The sequence below is a fragment of the Lupinus angustifolius genome, chromosome LG06, assembly GCF_001865875.1.
Source record: "Lupinus angustifolius cultivar Tanjil chromosome LG06, LupAngTanjil_v1.0, whole genome shotgun sequence".
Classification (NCBI taxonomy): domain Eukaryota; kingdom Viridiplantae; phylum Streptophyta; class Magnoliopsida; order Fabales; family Fabaceae; genus Lupinus; species Lupinus angustifolius.
In genome coordinates, this window is record NC_032014.1 from 22,701,491 (window position 1) to 22,716,965 (window position 15,475).

Consider the following 15,475-nt stretch of genomic DNA (forward strand, 5'->3'; position numbering starts at 1 on the left):
GAAAGAAAATGATCATTAAATAAATCTCTGAAATTGATGTTTTACTCAAAAGAAAAAATATATAGTAAAGTGTAGTATAGAAATAATATATTTTTTTGTACAAATAATGGTATCTCATCACCGTATAGGTAAGAAACTAATCGATTTTGAGGTGTGTAACTACCTCTCACAATAAGTGTCGTTCTCATGAATCAAACATGTAATTTTTGGTACCAACACATTGTTAATAAACAATACATTTAAATGAAAATAATGTATATAAAACATAATTTAAACTAAATGTGTAACTATAAAATATAATAAAATGAGATAAGTTATTCCAACCCTTCAATAAATTATAAGATATCCATTGTGCATTCCTAAGTAAAAAGAAAATCTTGAATAAAAGAACATTATAATGCATTTTATTATGTTCTCAACTCATTACCATTTTTCTTTGCTTGAAAATGAAAGTGTCAAGAACATTCACATGTATGAAAAAGAGATTATATAACATGAAATTTTTGGTGCTTATGTCCATATCAAAACAACTAAGCAATGACCCTTCAATAACATTACAATTCACACATTTAACTCAAGGGTAAATATGTTCACACATTATCTAATTTGATTCAAATTATCACTAAGTGTTTAAATATATTTTCATTGTATAAGGGATTGAAATATCACATCCACATGGTATTTATGGAGTTTAGGAATTAGGGTTCATGTTTATGCAAAAGCAGTGCCAAAGTTGAATAATGTAAAATATAACTAAGGAATAGTGTAGAAACTAAAAATACCCTGAGAAACTAAAAATACATCTCAACAAAATGAAAATCAGACCATAAACTAAGCTTTCTAGGAAATCAGCAGAATCTGGACTTGTTCAGGTAATCATAATTCTACTAACAAATCATCACATCACTAAATTACACCTTACCCTTCAACAAAATGACATATTTTGAGATATTCTAGTTTAAACTTTATGACAGAAATCAACAGCCAGACAATTAAATATATAAACTTCACTATAAACTAGTGCGGAATCTTAAGTTAGGTAACCCGATAATCCGCAGACAGAACCCTATCGATTATAATATAGGCAATGCGCAACACTACGAGAGACTAATTCATCAACATAATCGGAAACCTTAGATCTAAAAATAAAATTTAGTTAAGAAGTATGGGCGTGTAGACCAGATTCTATTCAGTAAATTTTAAGATTGTTTATAACACAATTTCCGGGCATATGCTTCATTCCTATCACCCACCAGGTATCAACATTGTCAAAATCCAACTATGATGACAAAAGACCAAAAGTCCAACACACTTACAGACCAATCTGCATGCAAATCATTGAGGTCACATATCTTGTGAGATGTTCTTATTTGATCCGTCTTCTCCTTTCGCGGTCCCGGCCTCTCTCCTTATCATGATCCTCCCTCTCTCTGCTTCCACTCTTTTCCCGGTGCCGGTCCCTTCCTCTATCGCTATCAAAATCATGAGTTCTATCTCTATGTCTGTCTCGACCCCTTTCTAAATCATGTTCTCTATCTCTGACTTTGCCTGATAATTTCTGCTGCGGGCTATTGCTTGGACTATGAGTGCGGTGCCGCTTCCTTGAGACATCATGCCCATCCCTCCTCTCTGAAGATGTTCTTCCTGCAATTATAAAATAACGAATTTGAAGATTGGAGTACATGGAATGAAAACTGGGAATGTATCATATCACATGATTTGTGCATAGAGCCATAGATATATTGCAGATATTCACTCTACGCCTCTTGAATACTAGAAACATAACATGTTAACAACCAATTTGTTTCTTTTTTTCTTTAGTAGAAGGAGCAAATCAGGAATTAGGACCTGATGTATTGTCAACAAAGTTTAAATGGTACTACATAATTAGACTAGATTGGCCATCTTCAGTTAAAATGCAAATAGAACAAGAAACACAAGGCAAATTACAACAAATTTAAGTAGCATAAGAGAGTGTGTATATCAACAGAGATGGTAGCCAACGAAACTCCATCAATGCCTATTTTACTACCCAGCTCTGTTATAAGTTATAACAGATACTGTTTGAACCATAACATGAAAATTGGACAACAGCCACGGGCACATGTAGAAGAATGAAATTTAGATTCTTAAACTTTCAATTTGGTGACTTTGTTAACTTTGACCTTTTTGGAAATATTTGTTTGATTTAATTTATTTAAAAAACATAAAATGACGAGAGACAAAAAAATCGTTCCAAAAAAGGGGTCAAAGTCACTAAATTGAAAGCTGGAGAATCCAAATCCTATGATAGACACCACGCAACTGCAAAATTATAGCCAAATCATATTAGGAGAGCAAATCATTCATTGAGCTCTCTGAACATGCAACGGCAGCAGCAGTAAGCTACAAGGGCCAAATAGATAGTAATCAATTTTGTTTTTTAAGTTTTTAACAGGCTCTCAGAACATATGTAAGTATAAAATATAAAATGGATTACTGAAAATATAATTAGTTAGCTATAAACTTGTCTGCATAATATAGAGCAATATCACATCTAAACCAGTTTATAACAAGGCATTTGACGATTAGCAATCATCATCCTGGTGCCAATTGAAATGGGACGAAGACTTTTGCATGACTTGCAAAAACATAACACAGAAAGACAGACAGAAAGAACTTACTTTTGCCTTGACCATCTTCACCAGAATCTGATAGCCCATACTCCACTTCCAATTGTTTCCGGTATGTTGCAACTTTCTTCTCAATTTCTTCCAAATTTTTAATCCCTCTTTCTTCAAGAGACTCACGATATTCGATTAAAGCAACCTCCAAGCGTCTCAACTTTTGCCTGTATAACACAGCAGATATAATATAAATAAAAACTTTTAACTATCTGGAAGAGTAAGTTCCCTATACTATCTGGAAAATGCATCCCCCATTCTTAATGTGGAAATAGAAATTTTAAAGACTGAAGAAACATTGTTATTATATCACATACAGCATAGGCATTTACTACAAAATTCAACATAAGCATAAAACGCATGGACCAGTGCACGAGGCTCCCACTTAGTGGGATCTGGGAATGGTAGATTTACGCTGCCTGACTCACGCAAGTGGAGAGGTTGTTTCCAGGATTTAAACTCATGACCACTTGGTCACTAAACAACAATCTTACCGTTAAGCCAAGGTTCATAAACAACTTAACAGTATCAACTACTGAAAGAACAAAAGGAGACAGCAATTAAGGCAAGCTATAGTGCAACCTTTGCTCGTCATTCATTCCACTGTCAGCATGAGCTGACAATCGTGTATCAACAGCTGACTCCAACTCATCAGCTTTAATAAGACCTTCATCTGCATTCTCACTACCAGAAGATGAGTAACTTAACCCAAAATTCTTTCCACTTCCCCTTTGCTCATCATCACTTTCGTCATCCTCCCGAGCCCATTTAGAGGCAGGCAAAACAGGATCACTCTTCTCCTTTTTTGTGAAGGCTTTTAGTTCAGGCTGTGGAATAGAAAGGGTTGGCACTAAAGGTACAGACCCTTTGCCTTGCGACTGCAAAGCTTCATCACCAAAGCGATTCCAAGCAGGCAATCCCACTGTTTCAGGCTCAGCACTTGTTTCTCGCCGACTGCTCTGATATTTCCCTGAATTTGCTTGGTTTTGGGCATGCTTCAATTCACCATCTAGTTCATAACCCCTTTGCTTTTCTGCCTCTTCGAGACTTAGCAACCGAGCAACCATCACTTCTCTACCACCAACAAGCGACAATCCATTGTGTCGGCAACGTCTTTCAAGCTCAGCAAGAGGAAGACTCATTAGCTCCTTCGTTGCTGCTCCTCGACCCATTGCCAATGCAGCATCTGGGTTGGTTTTGCCACCGATAACCATATCCTCAGAAGTGACCTTCTGCTCAACCTCAGGTGCGTCACCACATATGGAATGGAAAGGTATCACACCAGAGTTCCCAGAGCGAAGGAAAGTGGCTCGTAAACCATTCACATAAGCATCTGAAAAGAGAAACCAGTCGGCCCATACTTGCAAAACTTTCAGTACTCGTTCCTGGAGTAATTCATATAAAGATCACAAATAGAATAAGAATAATGATTAAGAAATCATGTTAATGAAGTCTTTGATTGCTCAGCCTACCTTTAGGGCTTCAGCAGTAATACGCCCCATTATGCTACGATACAAATCATTAAAACTCTCCATTATGTCAGGTAACGTTGCTTCAAACTTGGTGCGATATGCTGATGCATTTCTTACAGGAGCACTACTATTATGAAGAATATCAGACACAAGCATAAGCCTTGCAATTTTAGTTGGAATAGGGGTTTCTTTAAGTGTCAAGGATTCAGTTAAAACCTCAACTATCTGCAGTTAAGAAAAGATTAGATATGATTAAGGAAGTCAGCTCCAAAAATCACAAAATGAAACATAATTCAGGGATAGGTCTAATTGAGAACGGGTGGGTATGCAAATGGGTAAACTGTGAACAGGTCTAATTGAGAAGCTCAGAAGCATGCTGAAGATGATTTTTATTGACTCTGAACTGGCAGCATCAATTATGCTAAGGACCTTCGAGTGGCATCAAAGCAGAACAGAAGTATTACCTCACCAGCTGCATCAGCATTGTCCAAAGAAAACCCCATAGCCTCTTTTATCTGGCTTCTCTCCAATGTTAAAGCACGGAGCATATCCTCAAATTCATCCCTCTGTGCATCAGTCAGTGTTCTTTCAGGCTCTACACGCTGCAAAATTCAATTGAAACAACAAATTATAAATAAGATTAGATCGTTGAGGAAATGTATTTGCCCACTAAAAATAAAACAAAGGAGTACCCTGCTTTTTCCTCCAGCGTGTGTGAGACCGGACTCCTTTTCATGTTCTGGACTTTTTGCTGTTGGCAATGAGGGCGGAACCCATCTGGAAAAAAGAATATGATTTTCTAGCTGACACTTAATATGATTGAGACATGAAAAAGGAAAACAACCACTGGTACTTTTTTATTTTTGGTGATAGCCAACACCAAACCAAATACTCTCAGAAAAGAGAGAATTATTAGAGTACCTTCCACTACCCGTTATCATGATAAAAGGTTCAGTGCGCCATCTTTGAAATGTATCACCCTGCATTAAGCAAAATACAGACATTCTCAATCATGTACCAACAGTTCACAAACATCTAAACTAATCCACTTTGACAATTGACTCCATTCTATGAACTTTTTCTTGGATTTTTTTTTATGTTAAAAATTACCCATGGTACTCGAGCATTCTATTTTAACCTGTATGTTCCTGGAAAGCAAACTGCATTCTCACAAAATTAGAATTGATGTACCTGAGCAAATGAGTAAAGTCTCCAAACATAGTAGGTATGTTCCTTCGAACCAAGAACAAACAAGAAATTGAAAAGAGGATTGCCACGACCCCTCTCCATAATAGCTTGCTCAAAAGCACATCCTCCATCCAGGACATACAAAGCCATTGTATCAATTACATGCCTTAGATGGTCATCCGCAGGAGGTGTAACCATTATGTCAGGAACATTAGGAGTAAGAACCTAGAGACGAAGTACACGAACATTAGGAGTAAGAACCACTACGCCAAGAATATTAGCAGTAATCATTATTTGGTTACAGCAGAAATATATAATTACATGTAGAATTATGCAGGGCAGAAGCACCTTTAAGTATTAGTATATTACTACCATCTGGTATTCTTTGTTTACTGATACAAACTTTTACCATCCCTGTCTGATATAATGGGATATTTAGCCTATCTAATTCCATAACCAAACAAAAAGCAAAATATGATAGTGTGTATGGAAAATAGAAAGAAACATCTATGCATGTTTCCCTAAAGGTACATATCATATTTTTAATGATGATTTCTAGCCTCATAACTGCATGATATTTCAAGAAGGTACTGATTTAAAAGAATTTTGACAATACAAAAATGAGAACTAACCAGTTCGGCGTTCTGATTAGGCACTGAAGTTACTGGTGGACCTGATGGGCCAGACAAGATCACAGTATTACCCTGCGAATCAACAAGAGTAGTCTTTACATTTAATATGTTGAAAAAATATAATACAAAGATAACTATTCTTTCTAATACTAAATCATCTCCAATTTACTAACACCACATTTAGGGGAGTTCTCTTCCAGAAGAGAGGGGAGAGAGAGAGGACAACAGAAATACCTCCTTACTCCTGATGGCCATGTGTCCTGGTGGAGGTGCAGGTAGTGCTTGCGATGGGAGGGAAACAGATTTTCCCCAACCAACTTTCAGTTCATACTCGTAAACCACAACTCCTGCAAAAACATTTCTCCTCATTCTAGTATTTACATACTTTTCAAAAGCTTGAACACAATGATTATACAGTGAAACACAATATAGTTTTTAGTTGCATTTGCATACAATCATTGACTCAACTCTAAAAAAAATCAGAGGATTCATTATATTTATTACTCATGCTTCCCGGAAACTACTTTAATCAGGATACAGAGAGTAACAAACTAACAATTGCAAATAATATACATTCAAAATGGTAAAGTACCTGTACCGGGTACATATCGGGTACCGGTACACCTTGGGTACTTGTGGTATGTACCAAATATGTACCATTTTATTTCTTGTTTTTTAATTTGGGCACACGGATTGGGTACATCTGGCTCTGGGTACTCCTTTGGTCTGGATTATTCTAAAACTATATTGTTTTGGGCTGAGAATGTAGGGTTTTTTCTTTTTCCATCCCAATCACATTATGACACTGAATCTTTGAGACACATAATCAATCTCTCATTCTCACATCTCAACCAGTTTTGAGTACCAAGCATCAACCTCTCATCCTGGGACAATTTCATCCACTACAGATGTTGGTGCTAATCTTTTGAGCTTTCTTATATATATTTTTTATTGTTTAAAAAATATATTGACGTACCCAATTCCCATACCTTGGATTTTTAGAAAATGGCATCTCTTGTACCCGTATGGCCGTATCCTCACACCAGTATGCATGCAACAACGCCCTAGGTGGTGGAGATCTCCTCAGTAACACTGAACTAAATCTATCATTGCTAATATGGAACAATGCCCTAGGCCTAATAAAATTGGGAGAGATAGGAATTGTAGGTGTGAGGGAAGTTATTTATAGAGAGACAAAGTGTAAAGTTCAACTGAGGGAGGAATTGAGTCCTATCATACACAATACAAACTATGCAAAATTATGGCCAGATGAAAACAATATATATTGTTCTTTTACTACTTATTTAGAAGATATCATTTGAAAAGAAGTCAAAAAGAGTATTTTGAAATTCAAGTTTGAAGTAATTTAGATATCGTTTAAATTGCATTGTGGAAGCAGACTTGCATACTTAACAGAAAGAAACAAGAGAGAAGTTATCTCTTCTCTAACTTATCTTACAATTTCATACAAAAAAGACCAGACCTTGCATTTCATCTTTAGCAGCCTGCCCATCAGCTCTGTTCATGAAAGCTACAAAGCCACAGTTTCTTTGCCTCCTTCGCTCCTCCTCTGTCCTAGGCCACATTATCTTTACACTAGCAATAGGTCCAAATCTTCCAAACGTACGGAGAAGAAAATTTTCATCAACCTAGAAATATAAAAATGCCAGATGAGATTTACATGTAATTAACTCCCAAAGAATTAACAAATAACATTTATTGAGGAGGCAATCAAACCTGGGGTGAGAGATTTCCAACATAAAGATTTGTTGTTTGTGGATCACCATCATCAAATGATCCCAGAAGTTTTCCAGTGGGATCAAATTCATCTGGTAGTTCGTCAAAGCGACTCGACTGTTGTTAAAGAGGAAAAGCCCTCAGTAGAAATTCTTCATAAACTCATTGAACACAATAGATATGGAATGAAATCTTAAGAATATGCATATGCTAATAGTTATTCTCATAATTCAGATTATGAAAAATATCCTTCATTCTTGTAATCAAAACAAGCAAAGAAAACCAAAGCACAAAAAGTAGATAAAGATATGATTCTTGATACAATTTACATATACTTACAACAATTAGTCTTACCCAACAGCATTTCACAAAAACTATGAAGAGAAATCTACAACCAATAAGCAAGTCCTGTGCATTTTAAGATAGAGGGCCAAATTCCAACCATATGCACCTACATGCAGCATGCTATCTTGCAAGAAAAATGTAATACTTACAATAGAATAGTCTACTGTGTGCCCATCACGATCACGTTCTTGATTTCGTCTCTCCCTCATCTCTTGCTCATGCTTTAGCTCCTCCATAAAATGGTCAATGTTCCTTGACTTTCCTTTCTCTTTCTCCTTTGGCTTCTCCTCCTCCTTCTGCAACGTAAGACATAAAGACATTAGATCCAGATGCATAACAACTTGAAATCAAGAAAATCATGAAAGCTTCAATTGTGATACAGACTTTCCTTTCAGGTTCCTTTCCCTTGGTTGCCAATGGAGGCGGCAGAAAAGAAGGTACATACCTGCAAAGAAACATAAATGATGAACTTCCAAATTAACTTACTAACAATAATTTCAGTAAATACAGTATAGGAGTTATTAGATTCAGCATTTTCGAAACATCCCTTCAAACTTTGTTCATTAAAATCACAGCTACTTTGTACTTCAGGAATCGCCACTATGTATCTAGCATATTATTCCACAAGACACTAAGTTACTGTCTCAACTAATATTCACAGTAGAAAAAGCTTAATTCCTTTATAAGATCACACTTCATGATATTGACACTGAACATATATTTGTTTCACAAGAGAATAAACATTTCAGAGCTTAGTTCCATACTTTTGGACATTGACAGAAACTGCAGTGAAGGAACCACAGGCAACCCCCCTCTGTTTCACAATGAGCCAAGAACTTACGAATTTTTTTACTTAACTGATCCTTTGTATTGCATAAATGAACTATTGTAACACTGAAATTTATAAATAAAAAAATTAATATCAAAATTAGTCAGCTAGGAGCAACTCAGGATATCCCAGCTCACATGGCCCCAAATGCATAAGCTTGGGCTGTCCTAGTAACTGGTTCTTGAATTGTACATACCAATTTTTCGATTCACTACATTTCCAACATGGATTTAACTTTTAAGTACCCACAACAAGTTCTCTAAAAGTAGAATGTTTTACTAAACTACTAATTAGTAGTATATTGATCATATTTCATGATTTTGTGCTTAGGTCATCAGTTAGGAAAAGGATATGCAACTTAATGGTAAGGTCTACAAGGAACCTGGCTTCAACAGAAAATAGCAACCAAAATGTGAAGCTTAAGATGCAATACGTCAATCTGGAAATGCAAGGGATATGCAAAGCAAAATTTAAATTTCCAAGTCTTGGAGTTTAATATTAAAATACCTTAATCATCTTTTCAACTAATTAGTAATAATTCTTTTTAAAAAATTTCTGGACTGAAAAAAAACAGACCTGCATAAAACAGGTAAAGCATTTGAGCTTTCTATTCTTCTATATATATGTATAATGAAGGTCAAATTAATATTTAGGTCCTGGAACTTTTTTTGAAAATTCAAATAGATTTAAATGGGTTCTTCGTATATTTTTTTGTTAGGGTTCTCAAAATTATAGGGACCTATATGTTTGTTTGGATAGTGCTAGCATCCGAACCTTAATCTCTTGTGGTTATTGATTCAAAACAATTACCAAACATATAATGCATGCCAATGTGACACCTATATTAATTTTCTCAAACTTATAGATGCTTGTTTGATTTTTTTCCAAAAAGATCAAGGACAGACAAATGACAAGTAGATGGGTCACTTAATGGAACCCTAACAAAACCCAAATGGGAAGTGTATAAGGAACTAGATTGTAAATTTTCTATGCATACAGGGACCCAATTACAAACTTCGTTAGCCAAATGACCTATTTGAATATCTCCAAAATGCTAAATAGACTAATTTGACCTATAATCAATCTCCTAAAGACCGTCCTAACAAAAAATTGATATTGAATTGAAGTCGCTCCTTCGAAAATATTGACAAAAGGGATGAATGGCTCATTGTTAAATGGATGCTGACTTGTGTGATAAAAGATATTATGTGTGGCATTGTATTTGGTGATGTGATGCAAGAACATTTTATCAAATGTTTGGCTTTTAAAATACAGAAATGAACATGTGTTAGATGAGTGGACACATTAGACATGATAGAATTATGAATGAACGCATTAGAGAGAAAGTTTAGGTAGCTCCTATCATAGAAAATATGGTAGAATTACGCCTTAAGTTGTTTGGCCATATGGGGAGAAGACATGTAGAAACCTAATAAGGAGAACATATAGGATGGAGGGTTAATCCAATTCCTAGAGAAAGAGGAAGAACAAGAAAAAATATAGGTGAAACAATCAAGAAGGATTTAAATATCAATGGAGCGAATGGACATGATTCATGATAGAATACTAGGACTTCGTCTGATCCATGTTAACAGTCTTCATCTAGTGGAAATAAGGCTTCGTTGTTGCTCTACTTTTAAATTTTATCTATTCCACTCTATTTATTTTCTAGTTAAACATGCAACTTTACAATGAGGTTTAGATTTAATAATATTTGGACCTCAATAGATTGGGCTAGGTTTAGTACTATGCCAATAATACTAGTACAAATAATCCTAGAGACTTTATTGGGCATCTTTTTTGCCATTATATTAAAATTTCATATTTCACAGATTTCTACATTTCCAACCTAGAACCCTCATTTTATCGTTCTACTTCAATTTATCCAAGGTCTCGCCCATAAATTCTATTGCTCAGTTGTTGTCTATCATCTACTACATCGAACTGGTATCAGAGCAATGGCAAAGTAGTTTGTTGTCATTATGCAACTTATTTGGGCATTGGCACAGTTCTTTGTTAAGAAGAAAAACAAGTGGAATTCTTTAGTAAAAAGATGCCTGATACTAAGAGCCGGTATTTGACTTATGACCTGCAGTTTTCTGCATTAGTGTGGACTAATCGCATACTATCTAACTGGGAGTTTGTTGTTCATTCTGACCACCAATCAATCATTCTAGGATACAATAGAGATATTATGAGATACTTCCTAAGATATTTGAACTCAAGGTCGGTATCTGCTTCTGTGACAGAGGCAAGGCAAGTGCAACTAGGACAAAGAGTTAAGGGCAAAGAATCTACAACAAAGAGCTAGGACCAGTGAGTCATAACCAACATAAGTCTTCATTGAAATGATCATCCACGAGAAGAGAAATCACCACTAATATGATTCATCTGTGGGAGAGGAGTCACCATCAGGATGACTGTTGGTGGGAAGCACAACTAGTACAACCCATTAGCAGGCAAAGAATGGGATGAGCGAAACACTAGAAAATAAATAAGCACTATCGCAAAGCCAAATATTAGAAGATCTATGTTGAACACAGCAAAAGAAAGACAAGAGAACAAACAACCAACTATATTGGGTGGCAACTTAGGCAACAGGTGACAAGAAAGGGGGTGAAACAATCATGTATCAGTGACCAAAACCGAATTTATGGGGTACTTAAAAGACTCCGCGCAAAGGGAGAAATCAACATAAAGAGTAGCTGGACGATATGAGGGCAGATCCGGGTAGAGGATAGAGAGAGAGATTTCAGCACAACCAACATTCGTCAGATATGTGACTGGACGCGGTGCTACACGAGGCTGGAAGGGAGGTGCTTGAAGCAATTGGAAGACTTAGAAGGAGCATGTCTGAGTGCATATCTAAGCCAATCACCATGAAAAATTGGGGAATGGTTTATCTTTAGGAGATTATTCCAACTCAATTTTTCAAAGATCTGAGACAACCTTAGATCTCCCCCAAAAGCATTACAAACAACTAAGACAATTTTCTCATCTCTCAATTAAGTCTTAACTTCTGATCTCCCTCAAAAGCATTACAAATTTACAATGTGCATGAGTAAGTTCCAACAGTAAATTTCCGGTTTCCAAAAATGAACTTTCCATTGAATGGCATCATTATCTTACATATCTTCCTACAATTGTAAAATTCCATTACACTAAAGGTGATATGCTATGGCCTTCTCAAAAACTACCTATTCCAATAAACAAAAATAACATTCCGCTTATTCATTTTGTTTCCCATCCATATTTCAAAATGTTTAGTCCAACTACAATTGAAGCCAACATATGATAAATATATCTCTCTCTACAGTGGCAGAGCAAACTGCATTGTCCAGTTCAAAGAGCATTCTCTTGATGGCAATAATCAATCAATCATCAATTGCAGTGCACAGTGTTGCACATTCAAAAGTTAAAAACAAAACTGACTGTACTCGTAATTAAACCCCCAAAAATTCTATATCTCAGATTTGTTCCATATCATAGTTCAGTCAAACAAAAGACATTTTTTTGTCTGAGAATGTTAATAGTACTAGTGACTCTAACACTAATAAGAATACCAGACAATCTTGATTCGGGTGGAGATGGAAGGAAATTTTCTTACAACAGAAATAGAGGATTACACCAAAGATCGAATGTTTCTTCTTTTCCCTTATAATTATTTAATATACCAATACAAACTCACAAAGTAACATGTTTTAGCTGCCAAGCTATAAAACAATTCATAATAGCAAGAAAATGAAAGTCCACCTAAGCAATCTAAAAAAGATCAACCATTCCACTAAGTGACTTCAGAATCATAACTGCACAGTTCCTAAAAGGCTAGAAGAAAATGAGTTGCCTAGTTTTCAAGCATAATGAGTCATTCATCATTCCAACTCTACCAGAAGGTCGGGAAAGGATGAAATGCAAGAATATCGATTAATTGTGCCTTCATAGGATATATTTAAGTAGTTAAGTAGTTTAAGTAATTAGGATATACTATTGACACCACAATCTTTGAACAATTCTAACATTTTATTAAAACCAACAAAATTAACCATCCACAACAAGCTTTTGTCTGAGTTATATATGACCTTCAACAGCATAAGCATAAATTTAGTATTTCCTCTACGCAAAAAGAACATACAACATATCAGATGAGTTGGAAAAAGTACAGCTTATGCTTTAAAAAAATACTAGAGACACCATAATTAAACAAATGATGTTTAGACTAGGTTAGTCACTCATTAAATGTAGCATTATTCATAAAAATAAACTAAATACTCATTTTATTATGTCTATAAGTACAAACCTAATTTAAATAAAGCTATACCTGAAAGACATGTGGTTTTTCTACTTACAAGTTACAAATGCCTAATTAAAAGAGCACAGAAACATGGTTAATCAAAAGCATTTATTTACCTACTTCCCTTCTTTGAACCAGATACCCCACCTTTGGACTTTTCACCTGCCATCCGCGAATGAATAAAAAAGTCCATACTTTTATTAAACTTATTATATAAAATAAAAGCAAAAACTATATATCTATCCACAACATGGAAAACATATATAATCGAGACTTCAAATAGTTGAGGCAAACATAACATAAATATGAGGGACATGAAGTACATAAATTATCAGTCATACTAACCATCTAAGTCATCTTTCAAATTATCGTTGGGATTAATTGTTCCTCCGCGAACAAAAGTCTTTGACCCAGGAGCAGTATCCCCTTGAAATGACTCCACAAATTCGGCATATAAGCGAGCAGTCTCGTCTTCTTCTCTCTGCAAGAGACAAAAGCCATTAATATACCTATGAAACATCTTTTCTAAGTTCTAACGAAGATCTAACAGAATTGGAATGAACAACCCTACCTTCTTCTTTGCCTCCTCCTCTTCTCTGTGCTTCTGGAATGGTGTCTTCTTCCTTGTTATGGAGAAGGAACTCATCTTTGCATTAGTTTACAGAACCTGCCAACAAAAATTAACATATTTCATGAACTCAAGTCTGAAACTTAGTAAGATATCAAATTGCATCTGCATCAGGTTTTCGAAACACAATTTATAGTTTCCACTTTATCTTTTCTCGTCCTTTAAAAACAATCTCCGCTTCAACTTTCCATCATTTTCAAACTAAATGTCTTGGACAATGAATAAAAATTAATAGCACAAACAAATACGACAACAATAACCAAGCCTTTTACCACCAGGTGAAGTCAACTACATGCCTATAATCCTATATGGATAAAACGACATCATAATGTATAAAAAAACACATTCATTGTGAATTCCTAAAATCTATACTCAAAATCCACATCATCAAAATAAAAACGACGGTTCCGGTCGTTATAAAATCAAACAAAAATCTCACACCATGAGCTGACAACAACAACAACAACATCATCATCTAATTCAGACGGTCCTCAAAAAACACAATATATCTTAAAAATTAAATGAAATTTCAACATTCAACAAATATTTTACAAAAATTATAAAACAAAGTGCCAAATCTCAACTCAGACACCAAAATTAACTCTTCTCTAATAGATGCTTATCCAATAACAATCTATAAAACCCAATATCAATCAACATATAAAAACAAAATAAAAAATAAAAAATTGCAGCAATTCGCACAAAACTAGCGAGGAATAAATAGAATAACAATAAGAACATTGAATTAACGAGAATAAGGGGAAAATATGATACTGACCGAAAAGTGAAGGAGTGAGAGAAAGAGGAACCTAACTTTCTTCTTCTTCACTTGGAACGAAGGAATTAGGGCACTATGTATTTCAATTCCAATATTTCTTATTATAAAAGTTAAATAAATAATAAAAATGTTAAATGATTCTATGAAAAACGCTAAATTTAGGGTAAAAATTCATAATTTAGTTCTTTATTATGAATTACTATAAACTATTTCACTTTTTTTAATATTAAATTTTCACATGTGGCATGGTTCATACCGGAATAATGATATATCATTCTATAAAACTCTCGTACAAATTTTTATACCGAGAGTGCCTTATAAATTAATTCTTAATAAATAGATTATCATTTTGTAACACGTGTTTTAAATATTATTTTCTTATAAATAGGAATATTTAGGAGAAGTATGTATGATTTTCCGGCTTAGAATTGAGGAGCATTTATTGGATATGTTGTAAGTAAAGGATTAGAAAAATGATGGGGTGAGGCTTAAACACACGAGAAGAGTTCAACCAAAAAACTAGTTTATTAAATGAGAGAGATTTATAGTTTAAGTAATACGTTGAGTTTGTTATTCTATTCAATATAAGACTCCTAATATTATCGTCCCCTTTAAGGGTCGACATTCACGGTGACTTTCACTCTATTGATATTGACTCGGTGATAGCATTTTCTCTTTTGGCAGTTTTACTCACTTATCAGTATTTGGTAATGTATCTTAATCCAGCATATAGGTAACTCTTTCTGTACACAACTCTCAAGAAAACATCAATTGTTATGGCTTAAATACATGAGAAAAATATAACTCAAATGATTAATCTATTAGGTGAGAGAGTATCATGACTTAAGTACACACGTTGAGTTTGTTATTATACTCAATGTGAGACTCTCAAAATTCGAGTTTTTTTATAAA

The 15,475-nt window shown here is 34.8% G+C and overlaps 1 protein-coding gene across 3 annotated transcripts; it reads right to left on the reverse strand.

Moving 5' to 3' along the window:
* On the reverse strand, positions 983-14,672 carry LOC109350240 (protein RRC1-like). Of its 3 annotated transcripts, XM_019591425.1 has the most exons (18): positions 14,564-14,672; positions 13,729-13,824; positions 13,503-13,638; positions 13,274-13,319; positions 8,422-8,482; positions 8,187-8,333; positions 7,693-7,809; positions 7,439-7,604; positions 6,190-6,302; positions 5,956-6,027; positions 5,327-5,548; positions 5,057-5,115; positions 4,828-4,912; positions 4,600-4,737; positions 4,136-4,360; positions 3,246-4,048; positions 2,664-2,830; positions 983-1,644 (listed from the first exon to the last, which is right to left on the reverse strand). In XM_019591425.1, exons 2-18 carry the CDS (start codon positions 13,801-13,803, stop codon positions 1,367-1,369), a joined length of 2,910 nt encoding a protein of 969 aa, XP_019446970.1. In that variant the 5' UTR covers positions 13,804-13,824; positions 14,564-14,672; the 3' UTR covers positions 983-1,366. The 3 variants fall into 3 exon arrangements, with proteins under 3 accessions (XP_019446970.1, XP_019446971.1, XP_019446972.1); XM_019591426.1 differs by lacking the exon at positions 13,274-13,319 and having other exon boundaries at positions 14,564-14,619; XM_019591427.1 differs by lacking the exons at positions 8,422-8,482; positions 13,503-13,638; positions 13,729-13,824; positions 14,564-14,672 and having other exon boundaries at positions 13,274-13,301.

Coding starts and splice junctions, on each gene's coding strand:
- LOC109350240 (XM_019591425.1), bottom strand. CDS start 13,803: ATGAGTTCCTTCTCCATAACAAGGAAGAAGACACCATTCCAGAAGCAC. Junction 13,639..13,728: donor AGGAGGAGGCAAAGAAGAAG/GTAGGGTTGTTC, acceptor TGTCTCTTGCAG/AGAGAAGAAGACGAGACTGC. Junction 4,049..4,135: donor TTACTGCTGAAGCCCTAAAG/GTAGGCTGAGCA, acceptor GAATTACTCCAG/GAACGAGTACTGAAAGTTTT.